Below are 18,235 nucleotides of genomic sequence, written 5' to 3'. Positions count from 1 at the left end.
GTTTGAGTAAGAATGAACAGAGCAGACCATATGCGAAGGTAAACATAATGCATTTGCTTTGCAAATGTTACCTTTCTAGTTCTATTATCATGTTTGGTGCGTGTTTTGTGAGTCAGCCACAAGGACGTAATGTTATTAACCCATTTCGTTTGAATGTCGATTTTTTGAGCGCAAATAAATTACTAGAGCATGGAAGCATCCAAATTGTTGGCTCTCAAAAAAAAGGTTTGTTCAACCAAGCACGCATACGGATACTACAACGTACGTAATAATATTCGTACTGAAGAGCAGGAACATTGGGAATTGAATATTACACTAGATACAGCTAATAGCGTTGGAAGCTTGTCACGCGAACGCTTAGGATGTCCAAAGGCCATGTTGATTTGATTATATGGATGACATCCTCTGGGAACCTCAAAACTGATGCGAGCGTGCGAATAAAAAAAAGTTTGGCAAAAAAGTTGCTTTCATTATGAAATCTACGTGGTCATGAAGGTTGAACAAATGGCGAATAATCTACTCTTCAAATTCATTTCTTTACATTTTCGTTTGATTTTAGCATTCTACGACATTGATATTGTTTTCCAATATTTTTGTGCAACTTACGTAAGATACTTGCTAATTTTGCAACTGTTGTACGATTTACAGTATGGTTGATTGTTTTTTTTTTTTTGAAACGGCCGAAAATTCATGCGCGCGAGGATGTCATCCATATAATCAAATCAACATGGCCTAACGTAGCCAGGTGGAAACTGACACCGTTATTTCCGGATGCGCGAGTCCTCCACGTCTACGTCATCAATTATTCAGAGCCTGATTGACGGTTGGGGTCGTTCCCAGAATGCAGCTGGCTTTAGTGATCGATGATTTCAATGAGTCGTCATTTCCGGTGAAATCCTGTGTCTCGGGGATGATTGTTATTAACGGACCGTTCCCATCGGACCCTGCGTCACGTGCCAGAGGTAGGTTACTCCCGCCCTTCTGACGAGGGCCCGCATGGGGAATACATGTATATCAATGTTCAAGAAAAACCTTGTTTACAAGTATGGCACACGCATATATAATATTTTTTTTTAATTGGAAACATGTTTGAAACATGTAAAAAAGTCGTGGAGTATTTTCATTAATCAATTTTTGTGAAAGCATCACGAGTCTTCGTTTCCTTAAAACAATAAACTGTACGGAAATGAGGATATAACATCAATGTACTGCAAAATTAACACATTATCTATTAAAATGAAATTTGGCTACACCCATAACTTAACTACAAGGTCAGTATATGAGTGGTGAGAAAAGATTACACGGAGCGACATTGAGTAAACTGACAACCCCCATGTGCAGCCTCTAATTCCCCCTAACGGATGAGATCACCGAGAATATGGCGGACCGGCAGCAGCAGCAGACGGCTTCCCCGGCGGCCCAGCAGGCCAAGCCGGCGGTGAACGGGGCCGCCCCGCGCCCAGCGCCCGCCGAGACGCAGCGGCAAGAGTCCGTCCACCTGGACTACGACGAGAGCATCATCCACAAGGTGAGAATCACATCGTCCGTTCTCCCCCTATCCTCCCCATCCCAGAATCCTGCACCAGGTGAGAATAGTCACGCGCCCGGCGTCAAATGTAGGCTCCGCATTCCTCCTAAATAAAGGACGTAGCGTCAGAGATAGCACGCCTTTTTCCCGGCTATACAACAAGCGAATGCATTACACGTTATTAACTGCACGTATTTCTCAGCCCTAAGCGCAAGAATGCCCCAAAGGCAACCCGCGAACGTTCATATACAGGCCGCCGGTACTCTATTAGCCTGAACGGGGAGACGTGTCCGCAATTTGGGGCTTTACGACTAATGGGTTGATGGTCAGAGTGGGTCGGCAGCTGCACGGGCAATCAAAAGGGGTACATCAATTTTTGGAGATGGAAAAAACGAAAAATTCACGCCGCAAGTCAAACAATTTATCACGAAAAACTGCCTTATCTCATTTTTACCTGCAAAACATGCGCGGCGTTGGCATTGTGACGCATTTGGGTCGAGTTAGGTCAACTGTAACGTTAGAGATTCAAGAAACTAAGTGGTAATGGCACCGAAAGGCACATATGTATCAAAGAAATCTTACAGTGATTTCTAACATCCAAAAAATCCATCATTTTAAGCATTTTTGGCAGTCGGTACATGTATGTAAATCGACAATTTGAACCGGCTGTGAATATACTATCAAGCTAGCCTCCATAGCATGCCAAAAACTGGGGGGTTTGGGGGTCTTCAGGGTGTTTGGAAGCTTTTATGTGCTATTTTCTGATTGCATATAGACAACATACCCGGCCTGGTTGAATTACCCCCGTTTTTAGAACTGGGCTAATCAGAAAACAGCCGAAGACCACCAAACCCCCAGTTCTAAAAGCCTGCTACGGAGACTACTACCAGGCCTCTATCACAGTTACACTCATCAATCAATTTTATGACAGATAATTATAATTATGACAACTGATTAATAATTCCCATATCACCAGGACAAGCAAGGGCACGAAAAAAAACCCAAACGAACCACCAAAATACGATCAGACACAAATAAGACAAAATGAAAACAGTAATGCGAATCCATACAGACAGGGATTTGTTTCAGGGTTAAGGGATTCGATTCTGTTCGACCTTGAACGTCAAAGTCAAGTATGAGACGGCATTAACATGCTGGGATAGAATTGAAGGGAAACGGCGAAGTGTATAATATTATAAATAATGTGATTTTAGATAAAAAGACCGCTTAAACTGTAATGTTGTTGATGGGTCCCGGCTTTTATAGTGTTATAATTATTGTGGTGAATTTTTGAAATGATATGATGTAGTCTTCTTGCAATGTGAAACATCAAATCAAATCAAATCTTTGATTAAAATCAACTTTGCAGATGCGTATGTGTTGAATTCTCTTAAGACGCAACTGAACTGCATTGAAAATTTACAGATTAGAAGCATATTTACATTTGCATAATTATGTGGGTTGAGGAATCTACGTAGACAAGTGCTGGTTAAAATTAGAAATATTAATAATTGCGTCTGAAGTGAGGTGCTAAGAGTTAGCACGCAATTCGGTCTTAACACCAGTGGAGTTTTGTCCTGTTTCAATCAACTTAATGAATGTTATTAGGATTTCCATTACAATGTCCATGGGGGGTGCTATGGTAATTATATTGTTTTACTATTGTAACGCTGGTATCCACATGGGCATTCATTGTACATGAAGGAGTCTAGAAGTAGCATATTTAGTTTATGAAACCTTTTCTCATAAGGCCACAGCAAGTAATGTTTATGGATGGCATCAGCGCGTACATTAATTTTCGCATGATTTTGGAAGAAAAAAAACACAAGAAATTTTGTTGCCTTCTGACAGTGGTCAACATGCCAAAAATGGGCAAAGATGTCTGTTGCCATGCCGGAAGGTGGATGGCAAATAAGTATAAAAAGAGGAGGCTCTGATTTAATGTTTCTTACTTTGATGCAGTGATATGTGATACTGGCTGTGTATATGTGATGTTTCCACTGACTCAAAACCATTTGTACAATGATTGAGTCAAAATTGTAAATTGTAGGAACCTTGTTTTTTCGGCCCGCCTTGTCGTTTTTTTTTTCGCCCGCTCGCATTAGATTTGGAGTCTGCGGAGGAAGTCATCCATAAAATTTGCTTGCTGTGGCCTTATATTCACTTAAAGTAATACAAACTATAGTTGTCAGGCTAGGTTCACTGACTATTTATAAATAGTGCGAAAATACATGGTCCTTTTGAAGCGCCATTCAAAGCCTTTTCACATACCCATAATTTAGCTCTTTGTGCAGAGAAGGGCTGTGTTCCAGGATAATAAATTCCTGGAACGTCGACCATTGTTTGTCAGACGTGAGTGGTTTCTCTATCTTATTCCATTACGTGGATGATGTTGAGAGGCTATTTTGGGGGGTTTGGAGCGTACGTTTGAGGGTGGAAAAAAAGTCAAAGAAAAATAACAGTAACGGAGCCATGAAATGTCGTTCCAGAGATCAGTAAGTAAGATTAGAAGTATGGTATTAAGGATTTAAAGGCATCCAATGTAATTTTAGAGCAGCAAAACTGGAAATATTCTGATTCTGAATAAGGCAATCGTTATGATTTTGACACATACTGCTTCATTTCAATCAGCATTTCATACTTTTGGTATTTAAAACTTCAGAAACAAGCCCCAGGATGAGTCTTAATTTTCTGGGTGGTACCCTAAAAATCAGCCCGAGGGCCTTCCAGTAACCATTTTCTGTCAGAATTTTGGGTATTTTTGCTCAATGGGGTCAATATACATTGGGATAGTGTAGTTTCAACTCAGTATGTAGATAAGTGACTAGAATATTGACTTTGAAAAATCTGGTTTCCTAAAAACTACATTGGATGCCTTTAAAACCATGATGGGTCTATTTTCAGGACTTCTATATAACATCGATGCGTACTTTTATGTGCTTTCATACAGATACTATTCTCTTCGATTGAGCTCTTAGGTCAAAGAGGTCACGGGTATCATTACATATACGCGTGATGGACACGTCCGTTGGATAACGTAGGATTGTGCGAGATATTCCCTAGGGGGTACGGGTGAATAGGGAATGCACTCTGACAACCATAAGGCCATACTAATTTAATTTGTTGGTTCTCGATTTTTTTTTAAGAAAAATATGAAGCGACAGGGCAAAAAATTAAAAAATAAAAACAGGTCTAGGCATTCTATTATAGCCCCCAAATGCTACGATAGGAGCCATCAAGTCAACACAAAAGGCTGGGTTAATATTTAAACAATGAATTTTGAACTTTAATTCAAACCACTGCATTGATAGAAAAACTGTAGGAACTAGGAAGAAAAGGACTTTCCTCAACTGTTGGGAGCAAAATATGAGCATTTTTTAGTTGATTCAGAACCAGAATACTTTTTTTTTTTTGCAAATCAGAAAAAAAAAATGAAAAGGCGAATCCGAGAACCAAGAAATTAATTTGGTGTGGTCTAAAAGTAATATTTTGTGAAGGGTGATTTTGGAGGAGTTTCATTTCCGAGAAAAGAAAGGCACTGAGTGATAAGTGGAGTTATCATTTATCCCAGAATGCTTTGTTCCGTTGTCCTTGTTGTTATGTAAAAGGCGTGCTGATTGGCTTAGCCAGTCTAAAATATGAGGTATGGTAATTTCTTCAGACAGCAAACGTAGTGTCAATTCAAAGTGTCCAAATTTCAACGCATATAAGACTTTGGGGCATGTAAAATTCATTCAGGAACTGTGACGTAGAGGTGAAATTGTGTGAGTCTTTTTGTTGTAAACAGTATGTGATTTCGTAATACATGTATTCTATAGTCTGTTATTCATGCTTTGTATACCCGACATTGCCTGAAAAACAGGTTGTTATGTACCTAATTGTTACAGCTGGTGAAATAGATAAACTGAAACTGAAGTGAAAAATACTATGCAGGGCATGGTGGAGAAAGAAAGAAAGGTTTCCCGTGCCCTTATGCAGAGTGTAGGGTGGTGCCCATATCCATTTCTGTAGCCCTTGCAGGGCGACACACAGTTGTGCCGGGCACTACAGCAGGGGGCTAGTCCGCTGGTAGTGCTGTGTGTTTGACCTTCCCACACTCTTTCTCGTATGTGCTGAGTGCTAAGCAGAGAAAGAAGCGTGTACCATTTTGGAGGTGGAGGGTGGAGGAAAATACGGTTTCGGTTGAACAAGGTTACGTTTAAACAAGGTTATGGCGCAATTCTTTATAGTGTTGTTACTGTGTTGTGTTCAGCACCAAGGACAGTGTAAAATTACGAAAACCACTTGTTTCGTCAAAGTAGTATAGCAAGGGCTTTGGCTTTTGTGCGAAGTATTTACAATATCAACTATACAAAATCTTGAATGAAATTTTGTAATAAGACATTTTTGTTTAATTTGTCAAATTTAATTTCGCGTATGGGAGGTAATTATTTGAAATTCGTGTCAAATCACTACTTAAATAGATAACCAAAGAGACAACTCCAGGACAACATGTATAATATGTGAAGTATTGACTCCACGATTCCACAACAAAGATTCCGGAACTCTAAATATCCACTTGTAACTTTGACATTTAATATCGTACATGTACAGTGTGAATCAATACCCGTAGTGAACCATTGACCAAAATAGAAAATCCCAGTAGGGCCAGGGCAAGTAAATCTTATGGATGACATCCTCCGCAGATTCCAAATCGAATGCGAGCGGACGAAAAAAACAAGGCGGGCTGAAAAAAACAAGGTTCCTACATTTCTAACTTTTGACTCAGTCATTGTACAAATGGTTTTGATTCAGTAGGAACACCACATATACACAGCCAGCATCACATATCACTGCATCAAAGTAAGAAACAAAACATTAAATCAGAGCCTTTTCTTGTCTCCTCTCTTCATAGTTATCTGCCATCCACCTTCCGGCATGGCAACAGACATCCTTGCCCATTTTCGGCATGGTGACCACTGTCAGAAGGCAACAAAATTTCTTGTTTAATTTTTTCCCCAAAATCAGGCGAAAAGTAATGCGCACGCTGATGTCATCCATAAAAATTACTTGCCATGGCCTAGTACGGAGTCGGTACAGATTATATAACATACACGATACAGGACCTGATATACATGTATATGTAAACTGACAGGTCAACATAAAAATTTGATAACACTGCCATGCATTATTAATTGCTAGCGCAAAAAGTGACCACACGGGTTATACGAATGGTGTCAGATGAGGGTGTACTGTTATACCATATGGCATGAGTTTGGATCAGATATTACTTGTTTACCGAATTTGTAGGGGTAATTAATTAAACTTATACTGTTGTAAATAGACGTTAGTATTTTTCTTAGTGAAGTTTGGGTTTTAAAATTATTATCAGGTGGCATCTAAATTGTTAATTACTTATTGTTATTATCATGATTTGCAGTTCTGCATCCACTTGTTATTCATTTATTGTTATTATGATTGCTGTTCTGCATCCACTTTGTTATTTACTTTTGTTATTATGATTTGCAGTTCTGCATCCACTTGTTATTTATTTATTGTTATTATGATAGCTGTTCTGCATCCAATTTGTTATTTACTTATTGTTATTATGATTTGCAGTTCTGCATCCACTTGTTATTTATTTATCGTTATTATGATTTGCAGTTCTGCACCCACTTGTTGATTTACTACTGTTTATGGTTTGCAGTTTTGCAACCTCTTTTTGTAACAGTTTTTGTTACATTAATCATCCATGACCTCTGACCTCTCCCCGTTCACTTAAGTTCTGTTTTCAGTTAATGTTGTGTGCGTTATGTTATTTTTTTGATTAAGACTCACACCTTTTGTTATGTTGGTTTTACTTTCATGTACATTGTTTTGTTCTGTTCTGTACATTTATTTCATTGTAATTTTGCGACTCCAGGAAGAATAGATTTCATGTAAATCTAATGGAGATCGAATAAACAAACAAACAAACAAACAAACCGTTAGGCCACAGCAAGTCAATTTTATGGATGACATCCTCCGCAGACTCCAAATCCGATGCGATAGGGCGAAAAAAACAAGGCGGTCCCCAAAAAACAAGAATCCTACATGTTCAAATTTTGACATCATAAACCTTGTTGAACAAGAAATGATACATATATTGTGCTATGTTTACTGCCAACTATTACAATATCGATTTGTCACTGAAAAATAAAAGTTTTCAATTATCGTACAAATGGTTTTGATTCAGTGAACATGACATATAAAATCTCATTATTCGTTCACATTTCATTGATAACGAAATGTATTTTGTATTGCGTTGTGTTTTTTGCTTGTTGTATTTCAAACCATACTTTTACACAATTGATCATATTCCTTTAATTATTAAGTTCCTAAAACCATAATCCATATAAACAGAGTCTTGCTTGTTCAATGAACACTAAAGGCGTCTTACTAATATGACAGTTATTGCATTTCAGACGGGGCTTACATAGTGACTCCATTTTTACGCTTGACGGATTATGGCAATAGAAGATGCTAATACAGACATATAAGTAGCTTTCTTTGACGCAGTTTTGTCAATTGATAAGCTGTCATGCATTAAGCTGTTATGTATTTAGCTGTTTGTATGTCCTTTTGGGTTTATATCAAGCCCGCAGAAGATTAAAAAAAATCAATATCATCAAGTGGAATTGTCAGGTCATCTTGAAAGACGTATAGATCCTAAATATTTATGATTTTGCAAATTGTATGCAATTGCTCCGAATGTTGCTTCACTGAGCATCGAACAAATACAGCTCGTCCTCTTATATTCTCACTGACAAGCCGGCCTGTTATATCTGTGCAAGCGAGATTCTTACCCTATTAAAGGCATCCAATGCGATTTCAAGGCAGCAAAACTGGAAATACACTAAATAGGGCAATGTCTGTGATATTGACACATACCGCTTCACATTAGCACATTTCAATCAGTATTTCATACTTTGGTCATTTAAAAGTGCAAGCTCCATGCAAGATGAGTCCTTTATGTTCTGGGTGGTGCCCTAAAAATCAGTCCAGGGCCCTTTCAGTAACCATTTTCCGTCAGAATTTTGGGGATTTTTGCTCAATGAGGGTCAATATACAATGGGATAGTGTGGTTTCAACTTAGTATGTAGATAAATGACTAGAATATTGGCTTTGCAAGCCCTAAAAACTGCACTGGGTGCCTTTAAGAAACGTGCCCACGACTGACTTGTGGTTGCTCGTCTGGCTGCCGCTTTTAATGAAAACCCGCCAGCCTTTTAGTTTTGTCAACAAGGCTGGTCGATCGAAACGTTACACGTCACAGACGGTGTGTCTTTACGTCAGGCAGATTTAGCGCTTAGGCCACACCAAGTCATTCTTACTGATGCCGTCCTCTGGAGACCCTAAATCTAATGAGAGAGCGCGAAAAAAAACAAGAAAGGCCCAAAAAAAGCAAGATGCCTAAATTTGAAATATACTAAGGGACGACAAATATTAGGACACAAATTGAATGAAAGAACACAGTGTAACAACCAACAAGTCTTTTTTTTTTTCGTCAGGAAAACAGAAATAAATCAGAGGAAAAGCGAGGTGACTCTGGGCCAAAACTTAACAAAAACTCATGGATAAAGTAACAAGACTGAATTCGAATAAAATCTAGAGCATGAATTCTAATCTAGTAACAGAAAAAATCATTTGAACAAGGTTATGGCGTAATTCTATATAGTGTTTCAGCACCAAGGGCAGTGCTAATTACGAAGACCATTTCTTTCTTCAAAATCGTATAGCAGGTGCTTTGGCTTTTGCAACAAGCATTTACAGTATCAACTACACTAAATGTTGAATGAAAAGAAGCACGTTTGATTTGTTTATGGCGGCATGTTGTATCGTTGTCCCACTTTTGTTTAGTATCTGCCCAGAATAGAACAGTATGAAAAGCCGACTATATCATTACTTTGTAATCTCGTTGTACCATGGGATATAAGCGTTAATCAAACGCATTCGGGTCGTACAATCGATGCACACTCGACAAACAATTTCCCCGTAGCACACTCGACCTACATCTCACAAACGGACAGGACGAACATTTTCGGTCTATAATTACTGGCTTAAATCACTTTCAGTGGTCTTTTGTCGGTGGAGAATGGTGAGACTTGTCGCTATTCTTAGTCTGGTGGTCTTGTCTGACTAGGTTACAAGCGTATAATTAGTGTAACACTGGATGTCTCTGATCAACATGTGAGAGGTTGCCATGCAGATATGATCAGATATTTTTTATTCGTGGAGTCTGAACATACGCTACATTCTGCAAAATACATGTTAATTTTAAACTTTTAATGCTCGGTCAAAATGTGTTTATATTTCAAAGTACGAATTTTTTACAGACACAACAGAAAGGCCAATGTTTCCCCAATATACAACAAGACTGTTGTAAATGAGTTGCCTTTAGTCGGGAATTTGTTGATGTGCTCTTTTTATTAGTGGTTTCAATAACTTTTAGTGGTCTTTTGTAGGTGGAGAATGAGGGAAATTATAGCTATTCTTAATTTGGTGGTCTTGTCTGACTAGGTTACAAGCGTATAGTCTGTCGTGAATAATAATTAGTGAAACTTTTGGCTACCTCTGATCAACATGTACTCGATAGCATGGAAAGTCAGGGAAGGTGCATGCATTATCCGAGGCTCTTACCATTCTATTATTTTTCACATCATTCGATGTACCTTTATTTGTTGAGTATGAACATGCGCAACAATCTGCAAAATATATATATTTAACTTTAAATTCTAATGCTTAGTGATGTTATTTAGCAAAATGATCGGCCAAAATATGTTTGTCATCACAAATGTTTACATACACAACAGAATATTTGGGTCAGTTTCCCAGTATTCAACAATGTTGTTAATGTTGTAACTATGTTGTAAATAATATCGGGAGTGTCCGAGTTGCCTCTAGTCCGGAATTGGTTGATGGGCTCTTTCTAATCAAAAACGCCCTCCGGGGTCAACGGAAGCAATCGGGGTAATGCACGGCCTAAATCCGTGCCCGCAGCCGCGCACTTTGTTCACAAATAAACGTACTGAGCGATTTTTATTATTGAAGATTTCATTTTCTAGAGCTGGTGCAACTTGCAAGGGCGGACACCGTATCTTTGTATGATGAAGATCTTTATTGTATAACAAGACTTGCAATGAAAACATACATTGCCATGGTTGCTGTTAGGGTTATTGTTTGCATGGCACTGCCATCATTTCATGATTTTGAGGAAGACTTGGTCCCTGTTAAGTCTAGACATATACAGTGCACTCCTCCCCTGAGTATAGTGAACGAGCCCAGAGTCACAGAAAGTAGGGCCGTCCGAGGCCGGGGCAGAGAGGTATTCCCAAGGATTTCCAGGAATGTGGGCATAGATATAGGTCAGAGACATGCCTGTGGAGTGTGGACATTCCATTCCTGTGGACAAAATGCCTGTACCATTCCTAGATTTCTTGCAAACTGCACACAATACTGCTCCTCCCTGAGACGTCGCCAAAAATACCCACTACGTAAATTCGACTTCTCCTCGTTTCTCAATGATGGTGAAAAGATACGAGCATACGTATTTAAGAATCATGAATTTGTCTGTACTACTTGAGTGTATAAAGTGGGGAAACATCGATGTTATCACTCTATAAAGTTTAATTCTCTCACTGTTGTACAGACTACAATTCTATAAAATGATGTGGGGTCGTGTGGCGTAACGGCAGAGTGCTCGACTCGGAACCAAGAGGTCCCGGGTTCGAGTTCTGACATGCCACAGATCTTGTGCCCTTGGGAAAGGCACTTTACACATCTTTCCTAGGGTCTTGTCTTGTATTCGTACTCTGTGTTGTTGGTAACATAAAATAAGTCGATATAACTTGAGTGTGCCGTCACCCCGTCTAGTCATGAAATGTTGGGATATAAAAAATGATGTTCATCTTCTATTTTATCTGAAGTCCGTTGTTCCAGGGGAGTGCGGTTATGTCTTCCGGTTTCAATGTGTAGTTTATGGCCAAAAAATAATACAGCTTGAAATGCTTGAAACATGGCTGGTCCCAGCCGGATTCGCTATCAAAAATCAAACCGTACGTCAAAGTTAAACGTTGGTGACATTTTGCTCGGTGAAGTCTCCTAATCACCCGGTCTCGTGTGTGCATTAGAACCGCCAGCGGCTGCTGCTCTAGGTCCCAGTTGATCTATATATTATTTTCCTTACAATCCTTCTTCATATTCCTTTTGAACGATTGTGGAATTATGACGGATAACGCAAAGCAGAGATATCGTCAAGTTGAGATTTTTTTTTTCAAAACGAAATTCACAAACGTGAACAAAATACTAGTATAATGTTGTTATGTTTGGGAGCGTACCGATGGGTGTCAACTATCTGATGATTCATTATGTTTACCAACAAAATAAGGTCAATGACCTGAACCAGACGTCTGTCACCATGGTAACTGGTGTTGGGTTACATCATGTTGCAATTCTATAGCAGTAGGGATTTAGGCTCCTGTCTGACCATATATGAATGTGTTTGAGTAAGAATTAACAGAGCAGACCATATGCGAAGGTAAACATTATGCATTTGCTTGCAAATGTTACCTTTGTAGTTTACTTTTTAGTATATACAGAAGGGAAACCTAATCTACATGTTTCAACAGGTTATGCTGACAACATTTACGTAGAATTAACAACGCATTAGCTATATACGCCCTGTATTCTAATGTGGCGTCTGTGTTTTATCTCTATAGCACTTTGGGATTCGGGCCAATTATACTTGGGTTTCTTATGCTCACAGCATTCACAACATTGATGGCATAGGTAATCAGACACATCTGTAGTTTGTAAGAGACTGAGGGATAGAATAATCATTAAAATGTTCCACCCAATATCCCTAGGTCTACTGCAATCTTCGTGTAGTAAGTGTAACATTGATCGATGTACTTGTATTTCCTGCTCTAAAATTTAGAATGTATTTTGTTCAAATTACAAATTTTTATTCAAAATATTTTGTGCAAATATTTGATTTAAAATTCTCTCTTTTACCTCCATGATTTAATTTGGTTTGCTTTACTGAAATTGAAGCAATACAATACACGTGGGACACAGGCAGTTCTCCTTCGGTAAACATAACAATTTGGACATGACTTGAAAAAAATCCCCACTTGCTAATGTGTTTGCATTTCCTCCTAGCTGTCTATTAGAAATTATAAATTCTAATTTACAGAAATATATTACAACAGACATAAAGGAAGATAGCATAAGTCCAGCCTGTCTTTTTCGCTACGTTGCTAGTGTCTATAACCTGACTGTCAAGGTTCGTTGGTCCTGTTAAACAGATTTTATCATTTTTCCCATGTCCAATAGCAATGCCAGATCGTGTTAACCTTTATCTAACAGCACATCATTCTGTATTACATATATAGCACAGAATTGCCCCTACCTTTTGTTATGTCCATCCAAAATCGAAGTCAAAATGGCGAAGAAATCGAGGAACTCTTATCTGCAAGGAACAGGTAGAGGATTATTATTGGGTTTTTATTTGGAGAACATTTCGCAGCCCAAAGGCTGAATTACATGTCCCGTACATTAGGTAAGGCCATGTTGATTTGATTATATGGATGACATCCGCGCGCGCATGAATATTCGGCCGTTTCCAAAAAAAAAAGTTTTCAACCATACTGTAAATCGTACAAAACAGTTGCAAAATGAGCAAAAATATATAAGTTACAAAAAAAATTAATAAAAACTATACCAATGTCGTAGAATGCCAAAATCAAACGAAAAAAGACGAAAATTGTAAAGAAATGAACTTGAAGACTAGATTATTCGCCAAACCATATTCTGTGCCATTTGCTCAACCCTCATGACCACGTAGATTTCATAAGGAAAAGAACTTTTTTTTTGCAAAACTTTTTTTTTTATTCGCACGCGCGCATCAGTTTTGGGGCTCCCGGAGGATGTCATCCATATAATCGAATCAACATGGCCTAATGGATAAAACAACTTGTGACACATTAACTCTAATGTACTGGTGGTAAAAAAAACTCACATTTTCGTTAAAAGAACTAATTGAAAATATTCCAAGCGACATACAGTTGTAAAAATATTCCTATCAGGTACACAGTCGTGGTTACAGGTGGTGCATTAACAGACGCTTAGATGAAAATTAAGTGAAGCTGACATTCATCAGAAGTGAGTACAATACGATGGGGCGTTTTGTGACAGGTTGTCGGTTTGATAAGGGTGATTCACGGTGACTCAGCCTTTTATATGAGCTGTTCAACTCCCTGGTCCCGTTTTGAATGAACCACGCAGTCATCTACTACCGAACGGTAGCCTCCATAGCAGGCCAAAAACTGGTGGTTTTGGGGGGTCTTCAAGGTCTTTGAAAGCTTTTATGTGCTATTTTCTGATTGCATATAGACAGCATAGCCGGCCTGGTTGAATTACCCCCGTTTTATTTAGAACTGGGCTGATCAGAAAACAGCCGAAGACCACCAAACCCGCAGTTCTATAAGCCTGCTACGGAGGCTAACCGAACGCCTAGTTCTGAATTATTCCATGCCTGAAAGCAACTTATTTTCTTAGTGACCTTTTTCAAATGTGACCTTTAGAAGGTTATGGAGTACTGAAACAGCTTCTTTTTTTTATAGTTTACATGAATTGATGCATTGAAAGCCTCGCTACGAGTGTAACGTGTACTGTGCATTCTATGATATGTTTAAGTATTTGCGGTAAACGTTGTTTTATGTTCTTGATAAGTTAAGATATGTTTTGAGTTACATTGCATTGCTATGGTCGTTTCGACCGCGAACTTACAACACCGACTAGATTCGATTCGTATATATAAAACTAGGCTTTAAAATCTGGTCAGACTGCTCCCGAACTTCAGCCAACCTTAGTTGTCTGGTGGTTGGGTGAAGGTTCTGAACGTGTGACGGGGGCTTTAATGCTGTCAGTGTGAACTGGAGTTGCATACATCTGAATTAGACTTAAACTTAACTCAAGTTCGATTAGTATACTACTAGTATTAGACAGAAGCGTGGCCTAAATCTAGTCAGACTGCTCCCGTACTACTAGCGGCCAGCCTTGATCGGTTGGTGGTCGGGAGAAGGTTCTGAATACTATAGTATTTGACATGGGCTTCAATGCTGTCAGGGTTAGCCTCCTTCGCAGACTTCTGAGGAGCGGCGAAACCGTCTCTCCCCGGCAAACTCCCTCGGATGCAAAACCGTCCCTCCGCGGCAAAACTCGCGTCGCTCCCCGAAAAAATCAACGCCGCCGCCTCAAAAATCTTCGAAGGAGGCTAGTCGAGGTGAACTTGAGTTGCACACATCTGAATGCCTTGCTGACAGATTGTGCTCGGAATACGTGATCTGTCTTCAAGCGATAATATCGCGACGTTCCTACATCAGCCGTCACGCGTTCACTGAGATATCACCACCGCGGGTGTGTCACAGGAGATGGGGGCATTGTAATAACCGGGGTCATCGTGATTTCGCACATTTGAATCACTATCTCGGTGTGCAAAATTGGACTAAAAACGACAGCAACGGCGGTGTCTGAAAATGGCGTCGGTATATTTGTCAGGTTTGGAGGCCGTACTTAAATAATCAGGTCGCATTAGCGTGTTGGAAATGTGAAAGGTCGGGGCTATGTTGGCTTAACTGTAGTTCCTAGAAATCGTGCTGCAATTCCGTTATCCCCAAATCAGTGCACTAGAATATAACACAACATAGCACAGCATGGCACAAGCACAGCACAATGCAACACAACACTACACAACACAGCGCAACACAGCACTATAGCACAAGCACAGCACAACACAACACAGCATAAGCACAGCACACCGCAACACAACACAACACAACACAGAACAGCACAACACTACACAGCAAAGCGCAACACAGCACTACACAACACAAGCACGGCACAACACAACACAACACAGCACTACACCACACTACACTACATAGCACAGCACAGCACAACACAGCGCAACACAACACAACACAGCATAACAGCACAACACTACACAACACAAGCACGGCACAACACAACACAACACAGCACTACACTACACTACACTACACTACACTACATAGCACAGCACAGCACAACATAGCGCAACACAACACAACACAGCACAGGCACAGCACAGCGCAACACGACAACTCAGCACAAGCACAGTACAGCGCAACGCAATGCCACACAACACAGCGCAACACAACCCTACATAGCATAGCACGGCTGAGCCAGTATAGCATAGCACATACAGCACAACATAGCACAGCACAGCCCAATACAGCACAAGGCATAAAGACCACCACTGTGAGGTTTCACTGTGGCGTAGTGTATTAATATGCCAGGCATTCATAGAAGAAACCAATATGATTAATATTTTTAATGTACTTTCTTCAGTTCATCATCATAAGTCAACGTAAAAGCTTTCAAGGCTAATTTATGTTGTTATGTCACCCAATGTCGAGGAAAGGGATCAGAGAGGGCGACTGTAGGAATCAGCTTATCTCATAAAAACATCTTGCAGCTAACATGTGTACTGAGGATGAATATGTCAGCAGATTGGATGCACTCAAACGTACGATTTATTCGACTGTCGAAACTTGTTTGGAAACATCTACATCTCTTGGCCTCCGTAGCAGGCTGATAGAACTGCGGGTTTGGTGGTCTTCGGCTGTTTTCTGATTAGCTCAGTTCTAAAAAACGGGGGGTAATTCAACCAGGCCGGATATGTTGTCTATATGCAATCAGAAAATATGTAGCACATAAAAGCTCTCAAAGACCACGAAGACCCCCAAAACCTCCAGTTTTTGGCATGCTATGGAGCATGGAGATGTGCATTTTGTTACCATCAGAATGATGTAGGAGTGTGGCGAGGGCCAACAAAGACATCGTGGGTTCACTATAGTTAGAGCCCTTGAATTGAAAAGGCGTCGCACTCGTTGAAAGCCCATACGTGTGTCCTCAACGAGAAGAAATCTGAGGCCACAGCAAGTAAATTTTATGGATGACATCCTCCGCAGACTCCAAATCTAATGCGATAGTGCGAAGAAAAACAAGGCGAGCCAAAAAAAAAGGTTCCTACATTTTCCTACATTTTGACATAATAAACCTTGTTAAACAATATATGACACCTACATTGTGTCAAGTTTACTGTCAACTTTTACAACGTCTATTTGTCACTGAATAAGAGTTTTCCATCATTGTACAAGTGGTTTTGATTCATTTGATTTTAGATCACATTTGATACATCACTGCATCAAAGTAAAAGACAAAACATTAAACCAGAGCCTTGTCTTGTCTCCTCTCTTCATAGTTATCTGCCATATCTTTGCCCATTTTCGTCAAGTTCACCACTTTCAGAGGGAACAAAAATTTCTTGTTTCTTTTTGTCAAAATCAGGCAACAAAACTAATGCGCGCGCTGATGTCATCCATAAAAATTACTTGTTTGGGCCCAACGTGAGCACGGTCGTTGGGGGCATTTTCGACATGCTCCATACTTTCAGAGGGGAATAAAATAAAATTTCTTGTTTTTTTCTCAAAAATTTTCGATAATTATCGCGCGCGCTGATGTCATCCATAAAAATTACTTACTGTGGCCTAACGTAAGTCGTAGAGGGCATGTAAGAAATGACAGCATTAACGATGCCGGACATGTTTCCTGTCCGACCAAATGTAGCCCCATCTGGCTTGGCTGTACTACGCCGCTAGAATCGCCCCGTCTTTATGGATATTTTACGGTCTGTGTTATCAAAGTGGTCGGCGAAGGTCGTCCGGGGCTGCCTCACTTCACGATTCGAACATAAAAACACGCCCGTAATGTCTTTCCTTTAGAGGTTGTATGTTAGGCACAACTGAGAGGGCTAACCGGTATATTTACACTACACTTAAAGGCATCCAGTGTAGTTTTTAGGGTTTGGAAACCCGATTTTTCAGAGCCAATATTCTAGTCATTTATCTACATACTAAGGTGAAACAACAATATCCCAGTGTATATTGACCCTCGTAGAGCAAAAATTCCCAAAATTCTGACAGAAAATGGTTACTGGAAGGGCCCTGGGCTGATTTTTAGGGTACCACCCCATCTTTTTAAGGTTTGTTTCTGCAGTTTTTAATGCCTAAAGTACGAAATACAGATTGAAATGTGCTAATGTGGGACAGTATGTGTCAATTGCAATATCATACAGATTGCCTTATTCAGAATATTTCCAGTTTTGCGGCCTGAAATTGCATTGGGTGCCTTTAAGACATCCAATGCGATTTCAGGGCAGCAAAACTGGAAATATTCTGAACAAGGAAATCTTTGTAATATTGAGAAATGCTGCTTCACATTAGCACATTTCAATCAGTATTTCATACTTTGGGCATTTAAAACCGCAGAAACAAGCGCCAAGATGAGTCCTTTATTTTCTGGGTGATACCCTAAAATCAGCCTAGGACCCTTCTACTAACCATTTTCCGTCAGAATTTTGGGAAGTTTTGGTCCATGAGGGTCAATATACATTGGGACAGTGTAGTTTCAACTCAGAATGTAGTTTTTCCATATTCAAGCATGGAAGAAGATGTGAAGGAATTTCTTCATGAATTGCCTCTAGCATGGCCCTTAGTTCTTGTACTTGACGTGTCTAAACCATGACATCCGGCCCCTTGTACAAATGGTAATTTCAGCAATAACTGTCACTACGGTTTGTAGCGG

The 18,235-nt window shown here is 39.7% G+C and overlaps 1 protein-coding gene across 1 annotated transcript in view; it reads left to right on the top strand.

Moving 5' to 3' along the window:
- Positions 1-1,377: 1,377 nt before the first annotated feature.
- Positions 1,378-18,235, top strand: part of LOC109464279 (ras-related protein Rab-26-like) — a 113,338-nt gene continuing 96,480 nt past the window's right edge. Inside the window, exon 1 of the mRNA XM_019761230.1 lies at positions 1,378-1,528. Coding sequence (XP_019616789.1) covers positions 1,379-1,528 — 150 coding nt within the window. The 5' untranslated portion in view covers position 1,378. The remainder of the gene's footprint in view (positions 1,529-18,235) is intronic.

This window comes from Branchiostoma belcheri, unplaced genomic scaffold (assembly GCF_001625305.1).
Source record: "Branchiostoma belcheri isolate BF01 breed outbred unplaced genomic scaffold, Haploidv18h27 scaffold135, whole genome shotgun sequence".
Taxonomy (NCBI): Eukaryota; Metazoa; Chordata; class Leptocardii; order Amphioxiformes; family Branchiostomatidae; genus Branchiostoma; species Branchiostoma belcheri.
Note: the sequence above shows the minus strand (reverse complement) of the source record. Positions and strands in the feature narration are given on the sequence as shown.